We start from the raw sequence: 24,578 nt of genomic DNA, 5'->3' as shown, positions 1-24,578 counted from the left end.
AATTTTTTGCTATATACTATATGTTATTAGTAATTTTAAAAAACCCAAATAGTGACATACATTTTAGTAAAACCCCTGTTTAGCGACATCGTTATAACAATAATCGGCAGTTGATACCGATATTTAATACGCAAACATGGTCAACTCACTCTAAACGCCTTTTCCCCCTCCCAATGAGATTGCCTTGTTACCGACCAATCAGAACATGTTTACTACACTGTGTGGAATCTGCGCTTGCTCACAGCAAAGAAGTTGATCAGTCGACAGTACTCTCAAGGGTCCATTTACCGTCCATGATAGCTACCTGTCTGAGGTCAGTTGAGGTTAACTGATATCAGTATCAGGCAATGCCGTGTGCTATGGGGGCAATTAAGGATATTTATAGTCTTATACGTAATATGTTGAAATAGCCGGGGAAAGCAGTAACAGCCTCTTTGTTATTTTCATATGAACCATCGGTTGGGGGGGGTGTTAATATCGTAAGACTAGGTCTACTGATTTTTAAGTGCTTGTAAATTTTGGTGCACTTAAAAAAGTATCTCGGTATTCAAATATCATCAGCAGTATCGTATGGATTTCATTTTAATTAAAATCGAAACTACTGTAGATATGTGCATCTATATTTCTCGTGGGAATTTATCATATTGGGAATATATTTTCATGCTTTATTCTCAGTTTTGTTAAATGGCGTTCAAGCACTGCATGCTTATGATCAAAACAAAGACAATACACATTTGAAAGTGAAATCGAAACTGGTATAGATAGAACGAAGTTGACATCACACAGGTGCACATATAGTTATGTGTGTTAGTCCATTATTTTTCAGGATGGCAATGTTGTGAGTTTCTGCTTAGCTAAGCGCATAGCATCTATACTCTTTGTAAATAGGATAAATACTCATTCTAACGCTTTTGGACGTGTCTTTACTCCAGGCACTGGACCGCGCATCGCACTGTTACTGTTAGGTATTCATGGGTCTCACCTCGCCCCCTTTTTCCGCCATCTTGAAAACCCCCGGAATAATTTTCCGGTCCTGGGCAATGTCGTTATTCAGGGGTTGCATTGTAATTCCATATTCCCTGTGTTTTGGATGTTTGTTTGTTTTGGGGTGTTTTTTTTTTTTGGGGGGGGGGGGGGGGGGGGGGGGGGGGGGGTATTTTTGAGGTCTTGTGACACATTTAGGTCATTTCAGCACCAATGGAAAATGATGATAAAAGAATAGCCAAAAGATTTAGATATAGCTAAATAACCAACCAAAGATTTAGCACAAAAAAAGACGAGCTAAACAGAAGTTTATCCAAAAGCAAAATATTACTTTTATAGCTAGACTCAAACCACCATTACAGGATCTTTGTCAAAAAGGATACGTTCAAACGGTTACAAACTATCCATTATAGTAAATTTATTACAATTACATAATAACTGAGAGCTGATTTACAAAGGAAAAAATGATTATTACAAAGAGAAAGATCCACTCAATTTCCCCCTCAGCAAAAGATAAGGGTTTCAGGCAAACCAAATGGTTCCTCCCTTTCCAGAACAAAGGCATCAGGCCTTAAGGAAAGAAGAAATGATTTTAGGGGAATAGAAATAGAAGAGATGGCAATGCTGTAGATTGATGAAGAATTCACCAGCCCAGGGGGCAGCCAACATTCCTTTGCCGTACATAATGGAAATTCCACCTATCACTTCTTTGTGTAAATAGCCTCGTTTTCTTTAAAAGTCCTTCACAGCTATAGGGGCCATGGAGCTGGTGAATCATGGCTTGTTATGTTAAATGGACAGTAACAATTACTTGCTATCATCTAGACTGATGCAAAATAATTTCCACTAGACGTAAAGGACCAAGCTTCCCAATCACTAGAGTAAAAAAAGAATGAAAATTGGATAGTAAAAACATTCTAGAGATGTACAATTAAAAGGAATTGAGGAAACAGTAAGACAAAGGGGAAGTGGTACAAATAGGGAACAAATGTAGATTCCAAGAGCACACTATTATCAGTGTACTTAGTTTGAGATTACCCAAGTGTTTCACCCAGACACCAGCACAAGATCCCACTAAGGAATACACTCAAATGTTAACAAATCATAGAGGCTATGTTCAAAAAAAATATTTAAAAATAACAGTACATAACAGAGATGATTTCCAAGGGAAAAAAATATGATCTCCCAAAACTATAATCATACATTCAACTGAACTGTTTCCCTCCCAGCCAAGGACTTGTTGTTTTTAAGGGTTTTACGGCACTTGCAACACATTAAGGTCATATCAGCGCCAGTAAAAAGGAAGAAAATGGGATAGTAAAAAGTTCTAGAATTACAATTAAAGCACCCAAGGAAAGGTAAGACAAAGGGGAATTCGTTCAAATAAGAAACAGGTGTACAGGTGTAGATTCCCAGAGTACACTATCAAAGTACTAGTTTGAGATCACTAAAAGTCTCATCCAGACACAAGCACAGGTCCTCACTAAGAGGAATACACTCAAATGTTTTACAAATCGTATATAACAAAGAAAACAGTACAATGCATAACAGAGAGATGATTTACAAGGAAAAAAATATCATCTCCCAAAACTAACTATACATTTGACTGTTACTGTTTCCCTCTCAGCTAGAGTATCAGGCCAGGGCCAGGACAAAACCAAGTAATCTCATTCAAAGACAAAGACAGAGAGTGAGTTGGAAGACAGATATAAGGGGATAGAAGACACAGTAAGTGCCTCCCTGCCCACTATGGGAGGCCAGGAACCCCACCCAGCAGCCAAGGACTCAGGACAAAGACAGAAAGCAATTGGAAAACAGAAACAAGGGGATAGAAGACTCAGAAAGAACCTCATTGCCCACTATGAGAGATCGGGAACCCCACCCAGGAAGACACAGAAAGTGCCTCCCTGCCGTCTTGGGAGGTCAGGAATGGAACCCACCCAGAATTATGAGCACCTGCCAATGAATAATCAAAAAATAAAAACAAACAAATCGTTGTCCATCCATCTCCTTTATTTGCATGGACATGATGTACATAGTAATATCAGCATTAGGGAAAACAAATGATATAAAAAGAAATATATAGCATTTAATATAACTGCCTTCAAAACCTTTCTAATTATATGTACAATGTTTTGCACCAGAAAGCAATAACCAAATCATACCATGCATATAAGAAGAGCAACGTTTACCTTATCCTTTTACTACACACCCTAATACGTCTTTTAAATTCAAATGTACACACTAATGCAATAAGAATGAAAACCCATATACAGTGCACTCTCCCGATAACGACCTCTCCGAATAACGACATTCTCCCGATAACGACATTGGCCCCCGGTCCCGATTTTTTTACTATATGTTATTAGTAATAAAACTCTCTAAATAATGACATACTTTTTAGACCACTCTCCGGATAACGACATTGAGTTAGCAATAATCGGCTGTGACTTTGCTAGATACAAAAATAAAAATAGCTAAAATGTTGTTTCCGGTAAGTTTCATTTCATTCTCTGAGCCAGAGGCACCTCATAGCCAATGAGATCACTTTGTTATCGGCCAATGAAATGTCCTACCAGAGGCACCTCATAGCCAATGAGATCACTTTGTTATCGGCCAATGAAATGTCAGACGGTTTGCACTGCAACATAAGGATGGTGCATCTATTTTCGACTTGTTGCATCAGATGGAAGATAAAGTCGGCCCTATGATTTACAGCAACAAGCGACAGACCGGGATTGTGGGTTTCTTCTCTAAATCGAAATCCGACAGTTAGTTTAAAAAAAAACAAAAACAAACAAAAACAACAACCCCCCCCCCCCCAAAAAAAACAAAAAAAAAACATTTTTAATGTGGCCATGTGTTCAGTTGTATTATTAAATACAGCTGCACTCATGCCGGTCCCAAGCCCGGATAAACAACAGAGGGAAAATGACACACAAAAAACAACAACAAAAAACAACAAAACTACACACACACACACACACACACACACTTCGTGTATTTTACATGTTTGGAAAGTCCGATCACTGATTACCCACTATGGTTGGCACATTAATGTACATTCTAAGGGTCTAACCACACCCCTTTTTCCGCCATCTTGAAATTTTCCGAATAACGACATGTTCCCGATAACGACATGCACCTCTGGTCCCGAGCCATGTCGTTATCGGGAGAGTGCACTGTAATAAACCTGCCAAGTACTTAAAAAATTTGGTCTAATCCGGACTTTAAAAAACAAAAATAAATTGCTAATCCATTTAAGTATGCATAACATTGCCAATTATAGGTCAATGTAGCTGATTCTAATCTGTTGGTAGAAATTTATTACTGAATAGAAATATGTAAAAAACTGTCTTGGACTTCCAGTTTCATTAGGAGGAGGGGGTGGGGGAGGATATGGCAAACAACTCGAAAACGTACAATTCTGGACACAATAAAAGCCCTATTCAAATATGAAACAATGAATAGATTAATGATGAATTATATTATTTTTAAAACTAATGCCAATTGGATTTTTTTATTGAAGAGATTGACTTTATACGACTAAACATAATAAAATTAAAACTAAACTAATCAATGTCTCTAATTTTTAATATAGCAATAAACTGCTAAACATTTTCCATGAAAATCTGAAACAAGGATTTAAGGACAACAAAAAAAAATATGACACCAGTTGCCTCAGAGGCCTGAATTGTTATATTCAGAATATTTATCGAGCAAATTCCAAAGGCAGATCAATGAATAATTACAGGACTATATTAAATGTCTCATTTCAAAACTATTAGAGTGGCATAAATAAATACCATCTCCCCAAACTAATAGGACAGCTCAAAGCTAACACCCCCTCTTTCAGAGAACTGTCCAAAGTTTTCACCCGAGCAATCTCACTTCAATTACAGCGTATAGATAGATAACATTGAGAAGGTAGATAATATTGTGAAAACCCTATGTGATAAAAAAAAAAGTGATGTAACCGTTCATAACAAAGGATCTTATAAAGATCTTTCATCGTAGTACATAAATATGGTTTGCCCGTTTCTACTCGTAACTGAAAATGGATTTGAAGCCAAAATATTTATTGCATTATATTTCTACTTACTTTCAATCTATGAATTTTACCATCTTACTACAAATAAAATTCAGTCATTCAGACTGCCAACAATTGCTATAACAGATGTACAAAATCAGGAGAGGATTGTGGTAGCATATCCAAGTGAGAATAAATAAGACAAAACATCTTACAAACTCGCCCCTCGTGGCATGTAAATGCTCAAGTTATACAGAACAAACATAACAACTGAGCAAACATACATCTTCAGCAGCACATGCACCGATACCCTTTAAAACAATTTTAGATTATAGAAGCAGACCAATGAATTTGAAATATATATTGTAAAGACACAACCCATTCTAGGATTAAATCACCCAATAATGATTTCAAACTTCAACTCGTTTTAATCAATTAGATCCTCTCAAATATTAATCTCAGCCCTTGCTAAACCAATAGATAGGATTGAAAACAATTGAGATATCAATAATACAAACGAAAAATGTTTGTTCTTAAATCAGAAACAAATGGGAATATAAGTCAGGAGAGGATGTAAGAAAGAAAGTGAGGTAATAATAAGACAAATTTAGGCACATCGGAAAGACGTCGTAGGAACAGACACGGCTACTTGAACAGAAGTAAGACATAACAGAGGGGTTGACATTATAGTGTAAAATAATAATTAACTAATATCCTATAATCACAATCGCTATATGAAATCATCTTCATCATCCTGGTCATAATATGCCGCCGTTTCATCTGCTAAACCAAGGTCGTCTACTCTTTCTCTCCTGATGGTGGCCTTTTGTTTCTTTTTCTTCTGGTTTTTGACTTGATCCTGAAAAAGTGGATTAAAATTATGAACTTAGCTTTTAATTTTGTTAAATATGAATCACACAGTGCAGTGATTTATAGCTGCTACACATCATGGAATGCAAAAATACAACTCTTTGATGTATAAACCCAAGCGATGACAAATAAACATATTTAGCAATGAACTGTTCTCTCATGTCAATTGTAAACAATTAATTTTACACCATATACTTTTGCCAAACCAGTAACAATCTAGTCTATGGATCGACGTTGGGTCAAAGTTTCTTCTTTGAAAAGAATAAAAACACACTTTCAAATCTCAAACAATATGATTTGAACATGTATATTCTGATAATCAGATATTATTTTGTATAATATCAATGGAAAAACTGTTTCATATGTGCATTTTTGTAGTCTAGTGGAATGACCCTCAGCTTAATGGAAAAGGCTTTTCACTGTTTTCTCACCACGTCCAAGTGTAAAGAAAATACCTGGTGAAAAACAGTGTTCCTGCTGAAAGGGAAACCATATTAAAGGTGCTTTTCAGGCTGCGTTTCTCCTCTTACATGAATAGTCAGTGAAGTTTCTCGGTTTAAGACCCCTTGTAAAACACTTTAGGGCATTTAGTAGATATGGTGTAGTGCCAACATTTTTGCTATATTTTGAAATGAATATTAATTTACTCTGGAAAAATTGTGCAAGTGTTAGTTTTGATTTCATTTCTTTGAATTAAATAATAAAAAATGCAAAATAAACGAGGATTTGAGTCAAGGCATCAAAATGGTATCATCTCCTGGTGAATCAGGGACTTTAACACCAAAATTACCATAACAATGAAATTTTAGTATGTCATTTTAAGACAATAATAATAATTCTTAATAAAAAATAAAAACTTAACCAAAGTTTCATATTTTCAACTAAAAATTCAATTTTAACATATCAATCACTTTGCCATGTTTTGAAGGCAGCAGGTCAAAAATTGAAAAAGTAAGTTATTTATGGTTTCCCTTTGTCTTGTTTCTTTTTGTTTAATACAAAAACGATTCTAGAGCAACAATGACCTACTTAAGGTAAGGTCAAATGAAAAATAATGGAACAGTAAAAAGAGAATAAATCTTTAGAGCTTAGCCATGATTACAACACTCGTGAACATTGAAGGAAAAGGGTATTGCTCAAACAAGGAACAGAGTAAATTACAGGGGCAATCTGTAAGTGAGTTTGGCTCGAGACAAACTTTTTTAAGACAACCAGACAAATCAGAAGAAAAGCAAACTCAGATGTTTACACAATGCAATTTAAAGGTATAGTTTAAAATATTAGATACATAGCTATGCCACAAGAAGAAAAAATAAAAAGACAAAATTTCGAGATTGTTAAAGACCAAGTTTATCATTTTCAAACTAAAGAGAAAAAAAAAAAAAAAAAATTCTGTCTAAATTTAGGACAAACTTCTGAACAATGACATAGGTACTTGGAAATGGCTCTTTTGATCAAGTTATTTTGGTCATCCTACATCGTGCCAGGAAATGTTAAATCACAAGAACCACAGCATTTAAAGGTAAAAAGAATGAAACATACCTTCCTCATTTTTTCTTTTTCATGATATAATGAATTCAAAGTAATTCCTATTTTCTTGATATCATCTGGAGGCACTGAAAAAAAAAAAAAAATAAATAAAAAATCAAATAATTTCCCACAAAGTCAAAGAAATGCATTCCCATGCTGAAGAATTACCACGCCTTCCCTTCTTAAGTCCAACCATTTGGTATAAGTAATAAGGTAAGCAATTAACAGGGATGTCAATGTCAATGGCAAGTAAAAAAAAAATTCAGATTGCATTTTTACAAAACGGACGGTTCAGATAAGAGGAGATGGTTGTATGTGTATTTGTAAAGAGCTAACTTCAACTAGTATAGTATGTGCAGTCTTTGTATCAAGATGATACTGTTTACTTTATCAAACTAAGACCTATTATTGAAGTGGAAATTTCTATTTCCCTTCCAAGAAAGATCTAAGAAAATCACCTGATTTCATCTTATTAGACAGTTGTTTAATTACGATTCGTTTATAACGACTGCCATTATCACCACTACTAGTAGGTTCTCCTACTACTACCACAAACACCACTATCAAGGATTTTGCTTTTCAATGATGGCCTTGAAATTTTCTTTTGGTTATTTTTGCGTCCAAAAAATGTTTTTTTAATCAAGTCAGTAAAACACATACATTTTCACCAACATTACTCTGAACACCAAATTTTAGAAAAATCTATACATGAATCAGTGATGATACTCACAAAAAGTCAAAAAGGAGGAAAAGTCTCGGAAAAACGGAAAACTCACCTAGAACATTCTTTCACCACAGGAAAGTAGGCAGGATGACTTCTTTTGAGTACTTGAAGAGTACTAGTGTGTTTTGGGCCTCCTTCTAGGTGGGGGCCCAACCTGTTTGGATTGCTTCTTTATATGAAGCTTATAGGCTGTTTTAATTGCCTTCTCCCGGACTGCCTTTGCTTGCTTTTTTGTTTCCGCCTTTACAACTGCTTGATCAAACATTTGTCTTTTTCTTTCCTTCTCCTCTTTCTGTTTTTGCAACTCAGCATGATACTTGCTGCGAGATTTTTTAATGCAACTTATCAGGACAGGATCAATTTCACTGTGATCTATGTCTTTTCTTTTGAAGCTTCCAGGGCAGTGGCATTCCTTGCTTTCAAAGAATAGTTCACCGTCTGTATGGCAGAGAATGTTGAAATATTCATGTTGCCACACTTGTCTTTAAGAATATCCTTCATTTTAGAAAAGGAACCCTCTACCTGTGGGCCATGAAATATGGATAAGCAAGCCCTAGCCAGCTTTTGAAGAATAGGAAAGTCACTATTTCTATTCCACCACAAATCAACCCTTTCCCCATTAAAGTCCTTCTTGGTTATGACAAAAATTTTTATTTCCACCAAAACAAGATCGAGGATCTGAGGAGGAAAACCGAGGAAAGGAAAGAAAACCGCGGATTTCCGCGGATCCGCGGAAAAGTATCATCATTGATGAATGTGTCATTGTATATTGGCAGGGTTCTATTATCTATTGATCTCTACATGATACATTCCGAAGGTCGAAATACCTGTAGACGAGTACTTACATGTTAAAGATATACTGTTAATAAGCTGTGCTGCAAATGCGGGATACAATTTGCTGTCCTGAATTAATAGAAAAAAAAAGCAATAATAATAATAAACAAGTAATAATGGAGAAAAAAATAACAGCTCAAGTTGTATAAAGCATGTAAAATATGTAAATGCAAACAACGTAAAAACAATACAGAATGCAAGTGACAATAAAATCATCAACAATAATAATACTAATAAAATATTATTTCTGCGCAATAATAGTAATAACACAGTGCAACAACGAAATCTTGAACAAGTCGGAACCGGGCCTATTTTTTTACAATATATCTGTGACACATTTTTCTGTGTTGAGTATTTTACAAAGAATATGAAGAAGATTGTGGAGGTAACATAATGGATTTGGTAAGGTCTCAAAATAATGAGGTGTAGTGTTTTGTGCATCCTGTTTTATTCAGAGTGGAATAAGGTTCCAATTTGGTGGATATAATTAAGAGGCACACAATACATGAAGTTTTAAAAATATATTTTAAAAATTGAGCTTTTATATAGAGCATTATCCATTAAACGTGCTCAAAACTGTCAAAACGCTTTTTACCTATGAATCCAGAGTACCTAATAACAGGGGTGAGAATGACTGGTCACAAAAAAGGGGCAAATTTTTCAGCGTGTAGATCATGAAATGCGACTATAACCTATAAATTTGAATTTCATCAAAGTTTACTGAGATGCAATCCAAAATGTGTCTCGCAGCAGTTTCTGACACCACTTGGAGGTATTTCAAAAATTGAAATAGTAATTACAATATATAAAACCTTATTTACCATGTGATAATACAATGTCAATAAAAATCACCCACCCCCATTTTTCACTTTAAATTAAAATACTCATTTGATTTGTCGGTATGATGTTTTGGTGATTATAGGGATGATGATGTGGTGGTGGTAGGATTGATGATGTGGGAGGGAGTAAGGCTGGTGACGTGGTGGTGGTAGGGATGATGATGTAGTGGTGGCAGTGATAATGGTCTGGTGGTTGTAGTAATAGTGGTGGTAGGAATGATGATCTGGTAATAGTGATAGAAGTAGTAGTAGTAGTAATAGCAGTAGTAGTGATGGTGGTTGGAATGGTGGTGTTGAGGTGGTTGTGTTGAAGTAGTAGTGGTGGTGACTGTTGTAATGGTAGGGTTGGTGATATGGTGGTAGTTGTAGAAATGGTGGTGGTTGATGTGATGATTGGGTGGAGATAGTAGTTGTGATGGTAAGGATGACGATGTGGTGGTGGTTGTAATAGTTGTGGTGACGATGTAGTGGTGGTATTGTGAGTCTTTTATCCATAGATTTCTGTGATTTCGATATTTGCATGTTTGAGATATCGGTGATACATTGACAAGAAGAAGAAGAAGAAGAAGAAGAAGAAGAAGAAGAAGAAAAGGAAGAACAACAATAATAATAATAATTTAACATTTGCCAAACATCAAATAGTCACTTGAACTTTGTTTTGTTTTTAAGGGTTTTACGGCACTTGCAACACATTTAGGTCATATCAGCCCAGTTCATAGGAAGAAAATGGGATAGTAAAAAATTCTAGAATTACAATTAAAGCACCCAAGAGAAATTAAGACAAAGGGGAACTGGGAACAAATAGGGATCAGATGTAAATTCCCAGACCTGCCAACCTTCCCAGGATAAAAAGTGTATTCAATGACCCTAAAAAGTGTATTTCGTCTGCACGTGTGGAAAAAAGTGTGTACTATACAAAAATGTATATAAAAGCTAACACCAAACCCAAATCAAAATAAACCCTGATCTTCATCATTCAAGCAATCTCTAAAGATTATTGATTTATTGAGAAACTAAAACTTAATGACCATTTTAAATTAGTATAAGGCTCAGAAATTGCAGTATCTAAGGAAATTGCTTTCGAAACACTCAAAGAAATGTCCAAAAGACCCCAAACATGTTGGTAGTATTGATGCTAGGGTCAGTGGAAAAAGTGCTCTAGTTGTGGCGGTGATGATGATGAAGCTGTGGTGGCAGTGGTGGTAGTAGTGATGTGGTGGTGGTTGTGGCAGTGACAATGCTGTGGTGGTGGCGATTGTAGAAGTGGTGATGGTAAGAGATGATGATGCTGATGTACCAAATGAAGTTGTGATGGTGACATCTCCAGTACATGAGTTATGAGTAAGTTTTGAGATAAAATATTTGGAAGAGTGGTCTTCAATTCAATAGATGACATTTTGCAACAGTAGCAAGATATTTTTCATATATGCTCTCTCTCTCTCTCTCTCTCTCTCTCTCTCTCTCTCTCTCTCTCTCTCTCTCTCTCTCTCTCTCTCTCTCTCTCTCTCTCTCTCTCTCTCTCTCTCTCTCTCTCTCTCTTTGTTTTTTTATTATTATTTTTGAGCATTCACTACTACTACTACTACTATTACTACTATCACAACTACTTTTACTACTTATACTATTACTTTGGTCAAATGATGGGAATTCGCAACTATGTAATATGCAAAAACAAGTTAAATTCTTCTAAAATGGTTCTAGAGAATTCATTCTGAACCAAATACCGTTCCAAAAGCTGCCCACTTTATAATTCAAGACTCGTACAAAGTAATAAAGAAAATAAAAAGATCATTATAAAGTTTATAAATCAAAATAGAGTAATTTTAGTTATTACAAAGGGAGATAATCCACTCATGTTTAAGCTAATCAGCTTTTAATTGAAGGCTTCATAACCAAATATGTTAGTTCAATTTAATTTTCACTTAAAATTTTCTATTTAATAAGTGGCAAAAGCTTAAATGTGGTCTGAGACTATTTAAAATAACAATAAGCTTATATGCATAATTCTATGCAAATCCTTAAAAATGTATGACAAAAATATTGGTGAAAACTGGCATCATATAACTAACTGAAATGATAACTATAATACTACTAAATGTGATGCACCATTCATTCAGAAACACAGCCAACAGTTGGTGCACGACATGTATGTTTCATTGCATCAAACGTATCACCAACACCATTCACATTACATATTTTGAAAAAAAAAATCGTACTAAATCCTTTGGAATCGTATCCGCGTATTTGGGTCCAAAAATCGTACTAAAATATGCGAAATCATACTGGTTAGCACTTAGCAGGTCTGGATTCCAAGAGCACACCACCAATGTACTTAGAGATCATCTATAAGACTCATCCGGACACAATCCAACAAAGAGGTATACGCTCAAATGCTTACATTATACATTCAAAATAACAAATATAATAATACATAACAGAGAGATGATTTACAAGGAAAAAATATCTCCCACAACAATACTATGCATTTGACTGTTTCCCTCCCAGTCAGGGCCAGGACAAAACCAAGTAATCTCATCCCAAGACAACGACAGAAAGCATGTTGTAAAACTGATATAAGGGGATAAAAGACACAGGGTGTACCTCCCTGTCCAATATGGGAGGTCAAGAACCCCATCCAGACGCTTGAACTTAAATCCACAAAGAATCTCAATGATCCTAAACAAAAAATAAATGAATCTCATCTTGCTCATTCAAAGATTTTCATCAGAATGTCATATCATGAATGGCCATTCCACACAATTATCAAATTTTTCACAAGCAACAGAATATTTTTTTTTTTTTTAGAAAATCCATCACTCTGAGAGCAACAACAAAAAACAAAAAAAAACAACAACAAAAAATCTTAGGAATTTCTGGATCTAAAAAGACACTTCAATTTTTGGACTGAATACAGATCACACTTAACCGATCTAATGTGCATGGAGGTTGGCAGTTACAAAGTCATATTTTGAGTTAGGCATAGAGTACTCCTTGCAACAAAATTAATCTGATACATACCTGAAAGAAAGTGATTTTGGTTTTCAATGCATCTAAAAATTGGTCGAATTCTGCCTCAGTCTGTGGGTACATTCCTTCTATGGGACGGTTACTACCCTCTTCGCCTGAAAAACAAAAAAAAAATGATAGAAAAATATAGATCAGATTTCCCAAAGCACAAAAGATTTAGGCTTTGCACATGAGCTAAAGATTATGCACTAAACTCGACAAGCATTCCTAAGTAGAGTATCTAAATATGTAGTCATATAAACGGATGGCTATAGTAAAAAATATTATGAAAATAGTAGGTTCAGTCATTATATAGGAGAAATAGTGGTGCACATCAAAAACAAAATTACATGAACTGCATGTAATGACTACTACAGTCTATTTCAATGCATTCAAGGCAACATTGTTAAGTAAGACACGGCCATAACTCATAATTTTTACTTTTCCCCCTCCAGGTCATCCAAATCAGCGACACATTTGAACCTGCATTAACTTTTTTATCCATGGACAGATTGTTAAAAATCAAAAACAATCTACTAAGTAGCGACACAGATTTTGATTGTAGCATAGCACTCTCCCAGATAAAAAAAATGAAAAACGTTCATAGTCCTTGATACTTAACATAATTGCAACTTTTATCAGACATTCTGTAATTCCCAATGTATTATAAAAGCTGCAATTCTTCCAGTTTCAAAGCAAATTTGTAATCAAATAGCCTTGTCAAATATCCTCAAGAGAATATTTCACTGCCACATGAAAAACATCAAGGAACTGCAAATACACTTTAAAATGGAAATTGACATTTTAAATTATAAAGTTATAATCAGAAACAAGATTTTTCAAAATATTGTAAACATTTGGATAGGTTTACATACCAAAAAGTCCTTTTGCAATTTTCAAATCTGCTTCCTCTTGAATTTTCTGCAAGCGAATCTTTTCGGCTAATTTTTCCTCTGGTGTGAGCTCTTTTGTTTCCTAAAAGCAAAGAAAATGATATGTAGGAAGGCAGGTACTTAATACCATTGTAAGATCGTAAAACACAAGGTGATGCCTGTCACCGTTGATTTTTCATGAGACTATTCTAGTCTTCAGTTCAAGACAATTTTCATCTTAGTAAAAATCTAGGTTCTCATCAGGTCAAAAAAGGTATTCTCTGCTCATGTCGGCTTTAAATTATTTTTATTATGATAAGAGAGTACTTTTTCTTCAAAAACAAAAGTTCATAGAAATGAAAAATGAAGAACAGTCTTTCATCTGCCTAAAAGTAATGAGAATCAGGTATTAAATCTATATAATGGGCGTTGAAGAGAAAGTCACCACGCACATGGACATCTGGTCATGTTGTGGAAAATCACCAAAACCAAGCAAGACAAAAAGCTTAGGTGGTGCTGCAAGTTGCACAAGCATTTACTAGCTCTCGTGCCAAAGGCAGACATGCCAAATTGAAAACTTCAAATTTAGTCATTTTTATGTCAATCTTTAGTAATTTGACAAGGAAATTAGCAATTCCTGAAATTGTGCACGAATTTCACATTGATGATCATTTCAACATTACATCGTCATGCTTATGCGCTGTAGAAATGCTTTATTATTATTACTATCATCATTCGGTGATGCCAACAGAAAAAAATGAAAAAGGAGGAAAATGATCGATGTCTCATCATGCCCCCCAAAGGCGGGCTCAGGCTGCCGAAGGCAGCCTCCTACTAGGGGGAGTGCCAAAATAAGGCTATCTGGGACTAATTCCCATGAATTTGGGAGCATTTATTATCCATTCAAAGATCAGGTGAAGAAGTCAATAAAACATAAAACATTTTTTTTTAAATCTAATGTATATAATGCAGTTATATTTTTCGTGATATCACCAACATATTGCAAAGATTACAAGGATCATATTGTGTGATGGTTAAGGTAGCAGTTGATTCACTAAATTATAACTTTTTTAAACTTTTTTTTTTGCGAACGGAGGAAAAATGGGAGGAACCGAGATTAAAAGGGAGAAACCTCCAAAAAGGAGGAATTCCTCGGATCCGCGGAAGATTGGCATCACTGATCATTATTATTTAAGTATTACTGAGAATTAAAAATTCGTAATCTTCCATACAATTTCGTATTTTCGTAATTGGCTCAGAAATTTGTCTAAAACTCGCAAATTATGAAAAATTTGTAAGATTCGGCATTTATGTTTTTAGGACATTCGAGTGATGAGTCTCAGAAGAAAATCCACTGATTATTTTGTTTATGGATGGATTTTATTGATTCATGTCTCCTTTTTGTCAAGAGGAATTACCATTATTTGGTGATGTTTATGTTTAAACCAATGCCAATTTAGTATACCTTCTCATCGTGGATAAAACAGGGTTAAATTAATTTTGGATAATTAAAAAATCAGAATTTTGCAAATCTAAACTTTTGTGATTGCACATAATCCAACACCTAAACTTTTTATTAAAATTAAATTCGGGTCTAAATATAACCCCCAGTGCCGAAATGAATCTATAAAAACCCTTATACAAATTTCAGCAGCCATCTTACTTAGGGCAATTTTGAATTGAAATGGTGGTCACTACCCGATATTTATCATCTTCAGGTCACAAAACCCTTAATTTAATAATAACACCAGGCAATTAGGAGTGCATTTCAGTCTTTACACTACACTACAAATTTTCTGTTGATTATCTGATTTTTTAAAAATAATGTTATTAGGTTTAGAATCGTGTTGAAAATCCCTTTATTATTATTATTATTACTATGGTGTAGGTTTCAATGTGAACAAAGAAATTTGTAATTTTTGCATCAGTTACCTGTGGAATTGCCTAGTTTAATTGTGAGAAATGATTCAAAATGTAAAAAAAAAAATTAAAAAAATTCAAGAGGAAAAGCATGCGATCAAAGAGAGATAAAAAAAGGCATGCAATCGACAAAACTAAAAACGGGATTCATTACCTCCTTATCATTTTTGGACTCGTCTTCCTTTAATCTTTCCTTCTCTGCTATTTTTTCTGCCAGAGTCTTTTTCTTGGGTCTCTGGTAGGCTACATGGAAGGAAAGAAATAACAAATCAGAGGAATATTATCAGAACTTTATCCCATTCTTCTCGCTACATTGAAATCACAATAAACTGATCAATTCTGTTTCCGAAATTCTGAATAAGAGATTCTTCCATGTATTTCGAGGGGATACAAAAGAAATTCCATTACTTTTTATGAGATGAAAAAGGCAATTATTAATTAATCATGCACAGCAAATGAGCATAAAATTTCTGTGACAACAGAACACCTTACACTTTTCAGACTATTTCAAAAAAAGCGAAATGATCTTTGCAACAATAAAATACATTTTTAAAAAAATAATATAAACAGTTGATAACTACAATATAGCCTATAACATAGAAATATAGAAAGGTAAATTGCTTATTGATAAAAAGTGAAAATAGTTATTATAAACCATACACCTTACCATTCAAACAAGCTTTAAAGGATCCGTGAAGTTAGTTTAATATTTAAATTATTTTGAAAGAAGTGAATCTAAGGAATTCTTTAATCATGATGTTAGTCAATGAAATAAATACAACGTTGTAATATTGTATAATTTACCTTTGGGTTGACTGTCATCCTCATCATCCCAACTCTCCTGAAATAAGAATTTATATTTTCATTTATCAAAAGAACTATTACCATGAAAAAAGAACCAACAAGACAGAAAAATGATGATTGCCACTCTATGAGCAAAACTCTAATACCATAGCAATATTCTATGTATGTGGGGTGGCCTGAAAAATGGTCTCCCAAAGAGAGAATTTCTTTTGTTTTCAACTTAAAAAAAAAAAAATGGACCAACTGTTTAACCTGAATAAAATACAGTTTCAATTATTGGAACTTCCTTATAAGGGGAAAAAGATTTACATTTCCACGTGATATAAACAGAAAGTAGTCCTTCAGAGCCACTATACCCACAGAGCCGCAGTTTATTACTTTCTTCTTGTTTCTATAGCCTGAAACACACAATAGCATTGCTTCTTTTTATGATTCCAGACAGGTGTCGATTAGCCATTGGAAAAGTGAAGCGCTAGTTTGGGTTAAAATTTGAATAACTATAACACAATTTCACATAAAATCACTGTTACATTTTTTTTCACAGTATCTGAATGACTCTGGTATCATTTAGAAGAGCAGAGATCAAGCTTTCTTTAAATGTGATCGATATCAACGTAGGCACATTATATAAAAAAATAAAATTTGATAAAAATTATGTCGTTTTAAAACTGTACTCGTCTATGGGAAAGTTGTGACTAGAAATTGCCGTTCGCGTTTTGGGGGGTTCAATTAAGGATGCATAACTTCGTTATCAAGAGGAATATTGCAGATATTTTGGTATCATTATTTTCATCTTTCAATTTCCTTTTAAATGATGCCAATTAAGGAAAAATCCATTAAGAATTCCAGAAGTTATAAGAAGTTAAAATTGGGCAATTTTCAAATGCATTTTTTTTTTTACAGTACAGCGTGTGTTTTAAAAATAAATACGCTTGTTTTTAGAATAACATCTAAACTTTATTCATACCAAACTTCAGGGCTCTATATCTATGAGCAGACACTTTTTAACTCTGCGCCGAAATGCCATGCTTACATTATCTTCTCATCATGGCTGCCCGACGATATTGATATTCATTTTAAATTTAGTCCACAATATTTTCAATACTATTATTTACTATGTTTTTATTTTGAATACATACTTTCCAACTTTTTCTATGGGCACTTCATAGTTTTTGTTTTATAAGTTCGTATATTTCTTCTTTGTGAAATCCGATATTAATATCGCTATTTTAAAAATACCAATTGCTTTAATTTTATTTTATTTTGCCCTCAAGTCATCTAGTTTCTTTCCCATATGTTTAGATATGTTTGTTAACATTTGTATCCATATTCTAAAGGCCTTAGCCTTAATAATTATTATGGTAAGAAGTTCTATTAGTTATAAATTTTGACACCCCCACACACTGAGAGAAAAAAAAAGGGAGGAGGGGGGAGAGTGGGGGAATTAAATGACATCAATTGTCAGTTCAAATGATCTAATAGCAATAAACCCAAAGTGGTTCAGCAGAATTTTGAAAAGTATTAAAAGCCAGAACGTTCCTTCTAATTATAATAGGGAATCCGTTTCAATTTATTAGAACTTTTTCAATCTACCATTTTATTTATATGCAATTAATTTGCCAGAGGTAAAAATAAACTCATTATGTCATTATGCAACATGTTTATATCTTTTCATTTAAATACTCTCAAACCCTTTTTTTATTCTCTATGTATTAAACCAAAGAGGGGAATTATTTGCAATTGTTTCAGTGAAATATTGGTTTCAGTCACAACTTTCCAATGGTAATTTTGGGGTAAAAATCAGTCTGAAATTTCAGACTTTGAACTGCCGTAACTACATCTCTAAACAAGATAGAAACAAAATTCAAACTGTTTTGTAATCAGTGTTTCATATGAGATCGGTTTCAAGTGTGTGTGTTACATTTAGAATTTCTGTTAAACTCCCTAGTCTTAGTCTTAGTAAAGGTGCTGGGGTGTTGTTCCTATTATGGTTAGTTAAGGGTCCTAGGCTTAATTTTTTCTGATGGTTAGTAGAGGGAATATTTGGGTTGTTTCCCTTAGCACGAGGAGCTTTCGGATGGCCTCCCTTTTGGAATAGTAAATTTTTGAGTTGTATTGTAAAATCATCATAGCTTTGGAACCATTTATCCTAGATCTAAAAGTGAGGTATCATATTAAATGATTTTTAAAGGCCTATCTGTCTATGTGAAAAATAATTATTAATTTCTAATTTTGAAAAAATATCAAACTACCTAAGCCTAAGGTTATGAATGTGGACCATGGATTTTTTTTATGGCAGTGTATACGTAAACGGTAACCAGGCACCTAGCCTCAGGATCCACGTACACGGTAGCTCCGGTAACTGGTTTGCCGCTACAATACAAGCTATGGATAGACCTCGCTCTGTATGTGTGTTTGTGTGTGCTATTTTTAAAAATCAAACAATACAATTTAACCCATTAAAGTTCATTAAAGGTGAGATTCAAGGTTACCTTGTATAAATGTCACCGTGTACGTAGATCCTGAGGCTAGGTGCCCGGTAACGATAATAATGATTATGATACCAAAATATCTGCGATATTCCTCTTTATAACAAAGTTATGCATTGTTAATTGAACCCCTCTAAAACTTTTGGTAAAAGCGAACGTAGTTTCTAGTCATAACTTTCTTATGGGCGAGTTGGGTCACAATTTGACTCCCACTGCTGCTGCTCACTAAACTGCCTAAGTTACCGTGTACATAGACATTTTTATTTTTATCACCGCTGTGATTGTCCCCAGACACCTGGAAGTTTAAAAGTGGTGGAACCAGGATTCGAACACACAACGTCAATTCTGGTAAAACTTCCAGGGCAGACTAAACCATTCGGCCATGACATCCACTTCGAAGTCGACGCATATTGTGTATATGTAGTAACAACTGATTTAATGTTGGTCACAGTGGTTTACCAGCGGATCACTTAGTTGAGATGCTAGGTCAAGAGGTCACTACTCTCCTTCTCTTTACCTGCGCTCTGGTATGGCACGTGCCTGCAGTCAGTGAAGCGAGTAGTCTAATTGGTCTGATAAATAATGGCATAGCCAAGCGACAATTATCTTAAATGTAAACCTATACCACTCATGTTAAAGATTGAAATCTCCCTCACACAGCGGACTAAATGTCATAGATATCATCAGTATAGTTCTTTCTCAGGAAGACAGCAAAGTAGACTCACATTTTCACTACATTTATCATTTAAATCAAATGTTTCTGGAATCCCTACAACAACAATCAGACGTTGTAGTTTATTATTATTCACACTAGTACATAGTACAAACCGTCTACTTTCTGTTGCACTAATGTTAATTCAGTTCAACAAATATGTAACAAGTGTAGGGTAGGGGTATCAAATTTCACTGGGAATATCTAGCAGTCTATGAGATGTCTAGGCTATCGTGGGTGATGAATTTGGACCAGTTACACAATGTAAACAATGTCGTAATCATTTCCTGGACTCCCCACTGACCATGGAACACTTTACTACACCAATTCTACAGTTTTATCATTAAAAGTTCCCACGAATATGGTAAAGGAGTGAAGAAGTCATACTTATTGTAGTACACACATACATAAACTCTCTCTCTCTCTCTCTCTCTCTCTCTCTCTCTCTCTCTCTCTCTCTCTCTCTCTCTCTCTCTCTCTCTCTCTCTCTCTCTCTCTCTCTCTCTCTCTCTCTCTCTCTCTCTCTCTCTCTATCTATCTATCTATCTCTCTCTGCAAGTAGCCCTACAATAATAGTTCTTAAAGACACATCTGTTACTGATTTAAGAAGTATGAAATGAATGGGTTTGTTTCAGTCATGTCTCTGTTGATTGGTGTGGGAAGGTTTTATTCACCAGCTGCACTACTTGTACATTGTGACTATTGAGAATAATGTCTGAATTCTGATAATTCCTAGGAGGTGCCACTATTATTTTCTCTATCTTGGCTATGTTTGAGTACCCCCCCCCCCCCCCTCACTCCCCCTCTTCTTATTTTCCCCAGTCAAACTTGCCTATGTGGAATACTATCTGTACTAACTGTTGATGTTATATCGTTGTTGTCAGTGATATGAATTAGGTGTAGTGTGAATGTGATGCATTTCTCTTAGACTGTCGTTTACGTTTGTATGTGTGTATATGCAGGATGTAGGTGTGTATGTATGCATGTGTGTGTATGTATGTGTGTGTGTGTGTGTGAGAGAGAGAGAGAGAGAGAGAGAGAGAGAGAGAGAGAGAGAGAGAGAGAGAGAGAGAGAGGAATGCCCTTTTCTAAGATATTCATTGCTTGTATTATCTACTACGCCACTGTGATGGTGTTGTTGATGGTGTAATGATGGTGGTTTTGTTTCTATTTGGAATAGTGAAGTAAAACCTACACACACAATATATTGCTTTATATGTTCTTTAGGGATGTGTTAAATTGTTTAATCCACTTATCTCCATATCTTTTAAATACAATACAAAATACAAATGAAGAGAACATACCTTATGTCCAGCCCATTACATTTATCACCATTAAAAAAGTAGTTAAAATGTGTTGAATCAGAAAATGAATGTTTTACTTTGTGTAAAAATATTAAGACTGGACAAAGCATTAATTAGTTTCGGAATCCAACGTCTGATTTTAAAGATTTGAATTTTTTATTGTCCGCACAACAACAAAAATATTTTAAAATAGTAGGGATTTTAAATTGCTTATAAAACCTATAAGAATAATCACAATAAAACGAAAAAAGAACCAACATAACAAGTGAAAACAGTACTGTCTGTTCCATAAGTTAATATTATTGTAATGTTAGTGGTCATCTAGATATGGTGTTATATTACATCACGAAAATGTAATACTTTGCGTCTTAACCCTCAAAAAGGGGAATCCCCGTCCAGGTAGCCACTTTTACAGCATGCAGCTGCTGTTGTCAGTCACTTGCTGGGTTCCAGCAGTATAACTAAGTGATCCGATTTTATGAAGAAATAAACAGCAGTGTGGTTAATTTTATGTTTTTATAGATATTTTATTAACTTTCCTTATATCTATGTGCATTCGGAAACATTCTGGAGTGTAGATAATTATTTAAAAGAGCAGAGTTTCAAATATGTGTCTGGGGATAACGAATTTTCAGGTGTCTGGGGATAATGACAGCCTTTTACTTTTATCACACTTACTAAACTAATCATTAATTAATGACCACTGAACAACAAAGGCCCAAAAATCGGGCACAGCCATTGACCCATTTTCAACTCGCATGTCGCATGCGTTTAATACAAATAGAAAAGGGGGAAAAGGGTAACTTAAATTTGATCACTCATGGCAGATCCAGCTAGACTCCTCTAGACTATGACTCTAACTTGAAATACTTCCGACTTTCCTTTACCACCGGCACCAGGTCGAGTCTTTGTTCCTACGGACGGCTAAACTTAAACAATGAAAAGGTTGGGCTGCATGCAGGTCAGCATATTTATAAAATAACACTGTCAACAGGTAACAGAGAATGTAATTTATCTCTCACATATGGAAATGAAAGTAGACAACCGGTTAATACTTCCAACTTTTTATCGAAATCTGGTTACCTTCACGTCGTCTTCCTCGTCTTCGCCTTGCCATTTGTCAGAAGCGGCAGCATTGCCTGGCAGAGTAGGCTCAAAGTCGTCGTTTTCTGTTTGAAAAAGTAGATAATTTATTAGAAATTATAAATATACTGATCTAAACTCTAACAAAAGTGTTTATTTTCCACATGTTCTTACCCCAGTCATCCGACATGTTTTTGTTGTGTGGTAAAGTGAAAATGAAAACTGAAACTGAAAACTTGAAACGCAAAATAATGATGACGGTGGCAGATGACTGTCAGCGACTCAAGTGACTAATACACACGTTCAGTTTGCGTTTTCCCTCGCCTCCCTTCGTGCTCAGTTGACAAGTCCATAAATGAGAGGAGGCAAGATGCAATAAAACCGTTGCTGAACGTTATTTCTGTTCACACAAAGCTGCGGTTTTGTTGGGGTTTTTTTGTGTTTTTTTGTTTGTTTGTTTGTTTTCTTTTGGGTTTTAGTTTACTGGCTTTTTTAAAACTCTCTCTCTCTCTCTCTCTCTCTCTCTCTCTCTCTCTCTCTCTCTCTCTCTCTCTCTCTCTCTCTCTCTCTCTCTCTCTCTCTCTCTCTCTCTCTCTCTCTCTCTCTTCTCTCTCTCTCTCTCTCTCTCTCCTTCATCTCTTTCATCTATTCTCTCTACATCTACTTTCGATCTTCACTATTTATCTACATACTAAATAACTACTACTACTACTCTACTACACTGACTACTACTACTACTACTACTACTCTAGCGCTGCTCTGCTCTCGCTACTACTACTACTACTACACTAACTATACTACTACTACTACTACTACTACTACTACTACTACTATTACTACTACTACTACTACTACTACTACTACTACTAAGGTACCCTGTCCAAATAAGACCCGTGCCCTAATAAGGTTCACCCCTCTTGTAAAACAAAGCCATGACGCATAACCCTAAGATTATATTATCCTAAACGCAAAATTATGATGGTATAGAAGTTTGACCTCTTTCCCTCTCAAAGCGTGCAACGGATAATCAGTATTTCCTTCAAATTGCGATCCCGTCTGAAGGCGATTTAGGGCGGTTTGTTGGATATATCCATCGTTTCTACATGCTCCTGAAGAATCTGACGGTAGTTAATTTTGATGATTTCCTTGTTGTATGGGTGATTATTGATGACTAGGATAGGTCTGTCTGTTTTGCTGTTATGTACTGTTGTCAACTGATTTCATGGTAGCCTCCGTAGAGCTGTTTTGGATTTTTTGTTTGTTTGTTTTTAAGGGTTTTACGGCGCTTACAACCCATTAAGGTCATATCAGCGCCAGTAAAAAAAAAAAAAAGGAAGAAACGAGATAGTAAAAAGTTCTAGATATACAATTAAAGTACCCAAGAAAAAGTAAGATAAAGGGGAATTTGTTCAAATAGGAAACAGATGTAGATTCCAAGAGCACACGATCAAAGTACTTAGTTTGAGATCACCGAAAAAAGTATCATCCAGACACAAGCATAGGTCTCAACGAAGAGAGATACACTCAAATGTTAACAAATCATATATAATATGTAAACAAAACAGAGCATAACAGAGAGATGATTTAAAAGACAAAAAAAAATATCATATCCCAAAGCTCTAACTATACATTTGATTGTTTCCCTCCCAGCTAGGGTATCCGGCCAGGGCCTGGACAAAACCAAGGTATCTCATTCCAAGACAAAGACAGAAAGCATGTTGGAAAATAGATATAGAGGGATAGAAGACGCAGTAACTGCCTCCCTGCCCATCATGGGAGGTAAGAAACCCCACCCAGATTATGGATTAATATATTATGTGGGAAGATTGATGATGAATTTCTTAAAGATATTGTAAAGGACGAGAGATTTTTTTTCTGCGGGGCACCTCCATTTTACACCAAGGACAAAGAGAGCAGCGTGGAAAGGGGGAAACAGATATAGAGGGCACAACAAGAGTGACCCCCCCCCCCCCCCAAAAAAAAAAAATAATAAATAATAAAAAATCCCCAGCCATCATGGGAGGTCAAAAGACTCCAGCTCAGCCTACGCTAAAAGGGAAGGTGCAAAAGACACTAGAGGAGGGCAAACACAGCAAGGGAACTCCCCAGCCAGCCACGCAAGCGGATTAAAAAAACAAACCCAACATAATAACAATAGAAAGACTTACTATGAATCATGATGATGCCGATGATTTTTATTTTGAAAGAGCAGTTGGAATGACATACAGAGGCAACTTGCATTAATCAACCAATTATTAATGTAGTCATTTGTTCATGAATGAATATCTTATACTGTGTTTGATAAAATTAATATCGACATTAGCACATAACACAATATTATGTATTTCATTCTACAAAATCATCGCGAAATTAGTTTACAAATCAGGTAACTGAATACGTCATGAATTTAGAAAACAAGCGAAAGGAGTGAGGAAGTAAAAAAGAAAGGAGGGAGGAATGAAAGCATGGAGGAAGGAAGGAAAGAATGAAGGAAATAATAATAAGAAGAAGAGGACGAAAATAGTGAGAAAGGAAAAAAAATACTTTGAGTAATGCAAATAAATAAATAAATAAACG

The 24,578-nt window shown here is 35.1% G+C and overlaps 1 protein-coding gene across 1 annotated transcript; it reads right to left on the bottom strand.

Moving 5' to 3' along the window:
- Positions 1-2,979: 2,979 nt before the first annotated feature.
- Positions 2,980-22,411, bottom strand: LOC144965163 (eukaryotic translation initiation factor 3 subunit J-like). Its single transcript, XM_078900200.1, has 9 exons — positions 22,176-22,411; positions 22,002-22,087; positions 16,414-16,450; positions 15,764-15,852; positions 13,693-13,792; positions 12,830-12,933; positions 8,984-9,041; positions 7,427-7,500; positions 2,980-5,873 (listed from the first exon to the last, which is right to left on the bottom strand). The coding sequence occupies exons 1-9, from the start codon at positions 22,189-22,191 to the stop codon at positions 5,745-5,747; spliced, it is 693 nt and encodes a 230-aa protein (XP_078756326.1). The 5' UTR covers positions 22,192-22,411; the 3' UTR covers positions 2,980-5,744.
- Positions 22,412-24,578: the final 2,167 nt, after the last annotated feature.

This window comes from Berghia stephanieae, chromosome 2 (genome assembly GCF_034508935.2).
Source record: "Berghia stephanieae isolate SIO BIC M18660-M18661 chromosome 2, UCSD_Bste_1.3, whole genome shotgun sequence".
Taxonomy (NCBI): Eukaryota; Metazoa; Mollusca; class Gastropoda; order Nudibranchia; family Aeolidiidae; genus Berghia; species Berghia stephanieae.
Note: the sequence above shows the minus strand (reverse complement) of the source record. Positions and strands in the feature narration are given on the sequence as shown.

What these genes read in the sequence shown, in the direction of transcription:
- LOC144965163 (XM_078900200.1), bottom strand. An exon ending in ACGAGGAAGACGACGTGAAG is followed by an intron (nt 16,451 to 22,001) that starts GTAACCAGATTT and finishes TTCTTATTTCAG; the next exon opens with GAGAGTTGGGATGATGAGGA. An exon ending in GGATGACAGTCAACCCAAAG is followed by an intron (nt 15,853 to 16,413) that starts GTAAATTATACA and finishes CCTTCCATGTAG; the next exon opens with CCTACCAGAGACCCAAGAAA.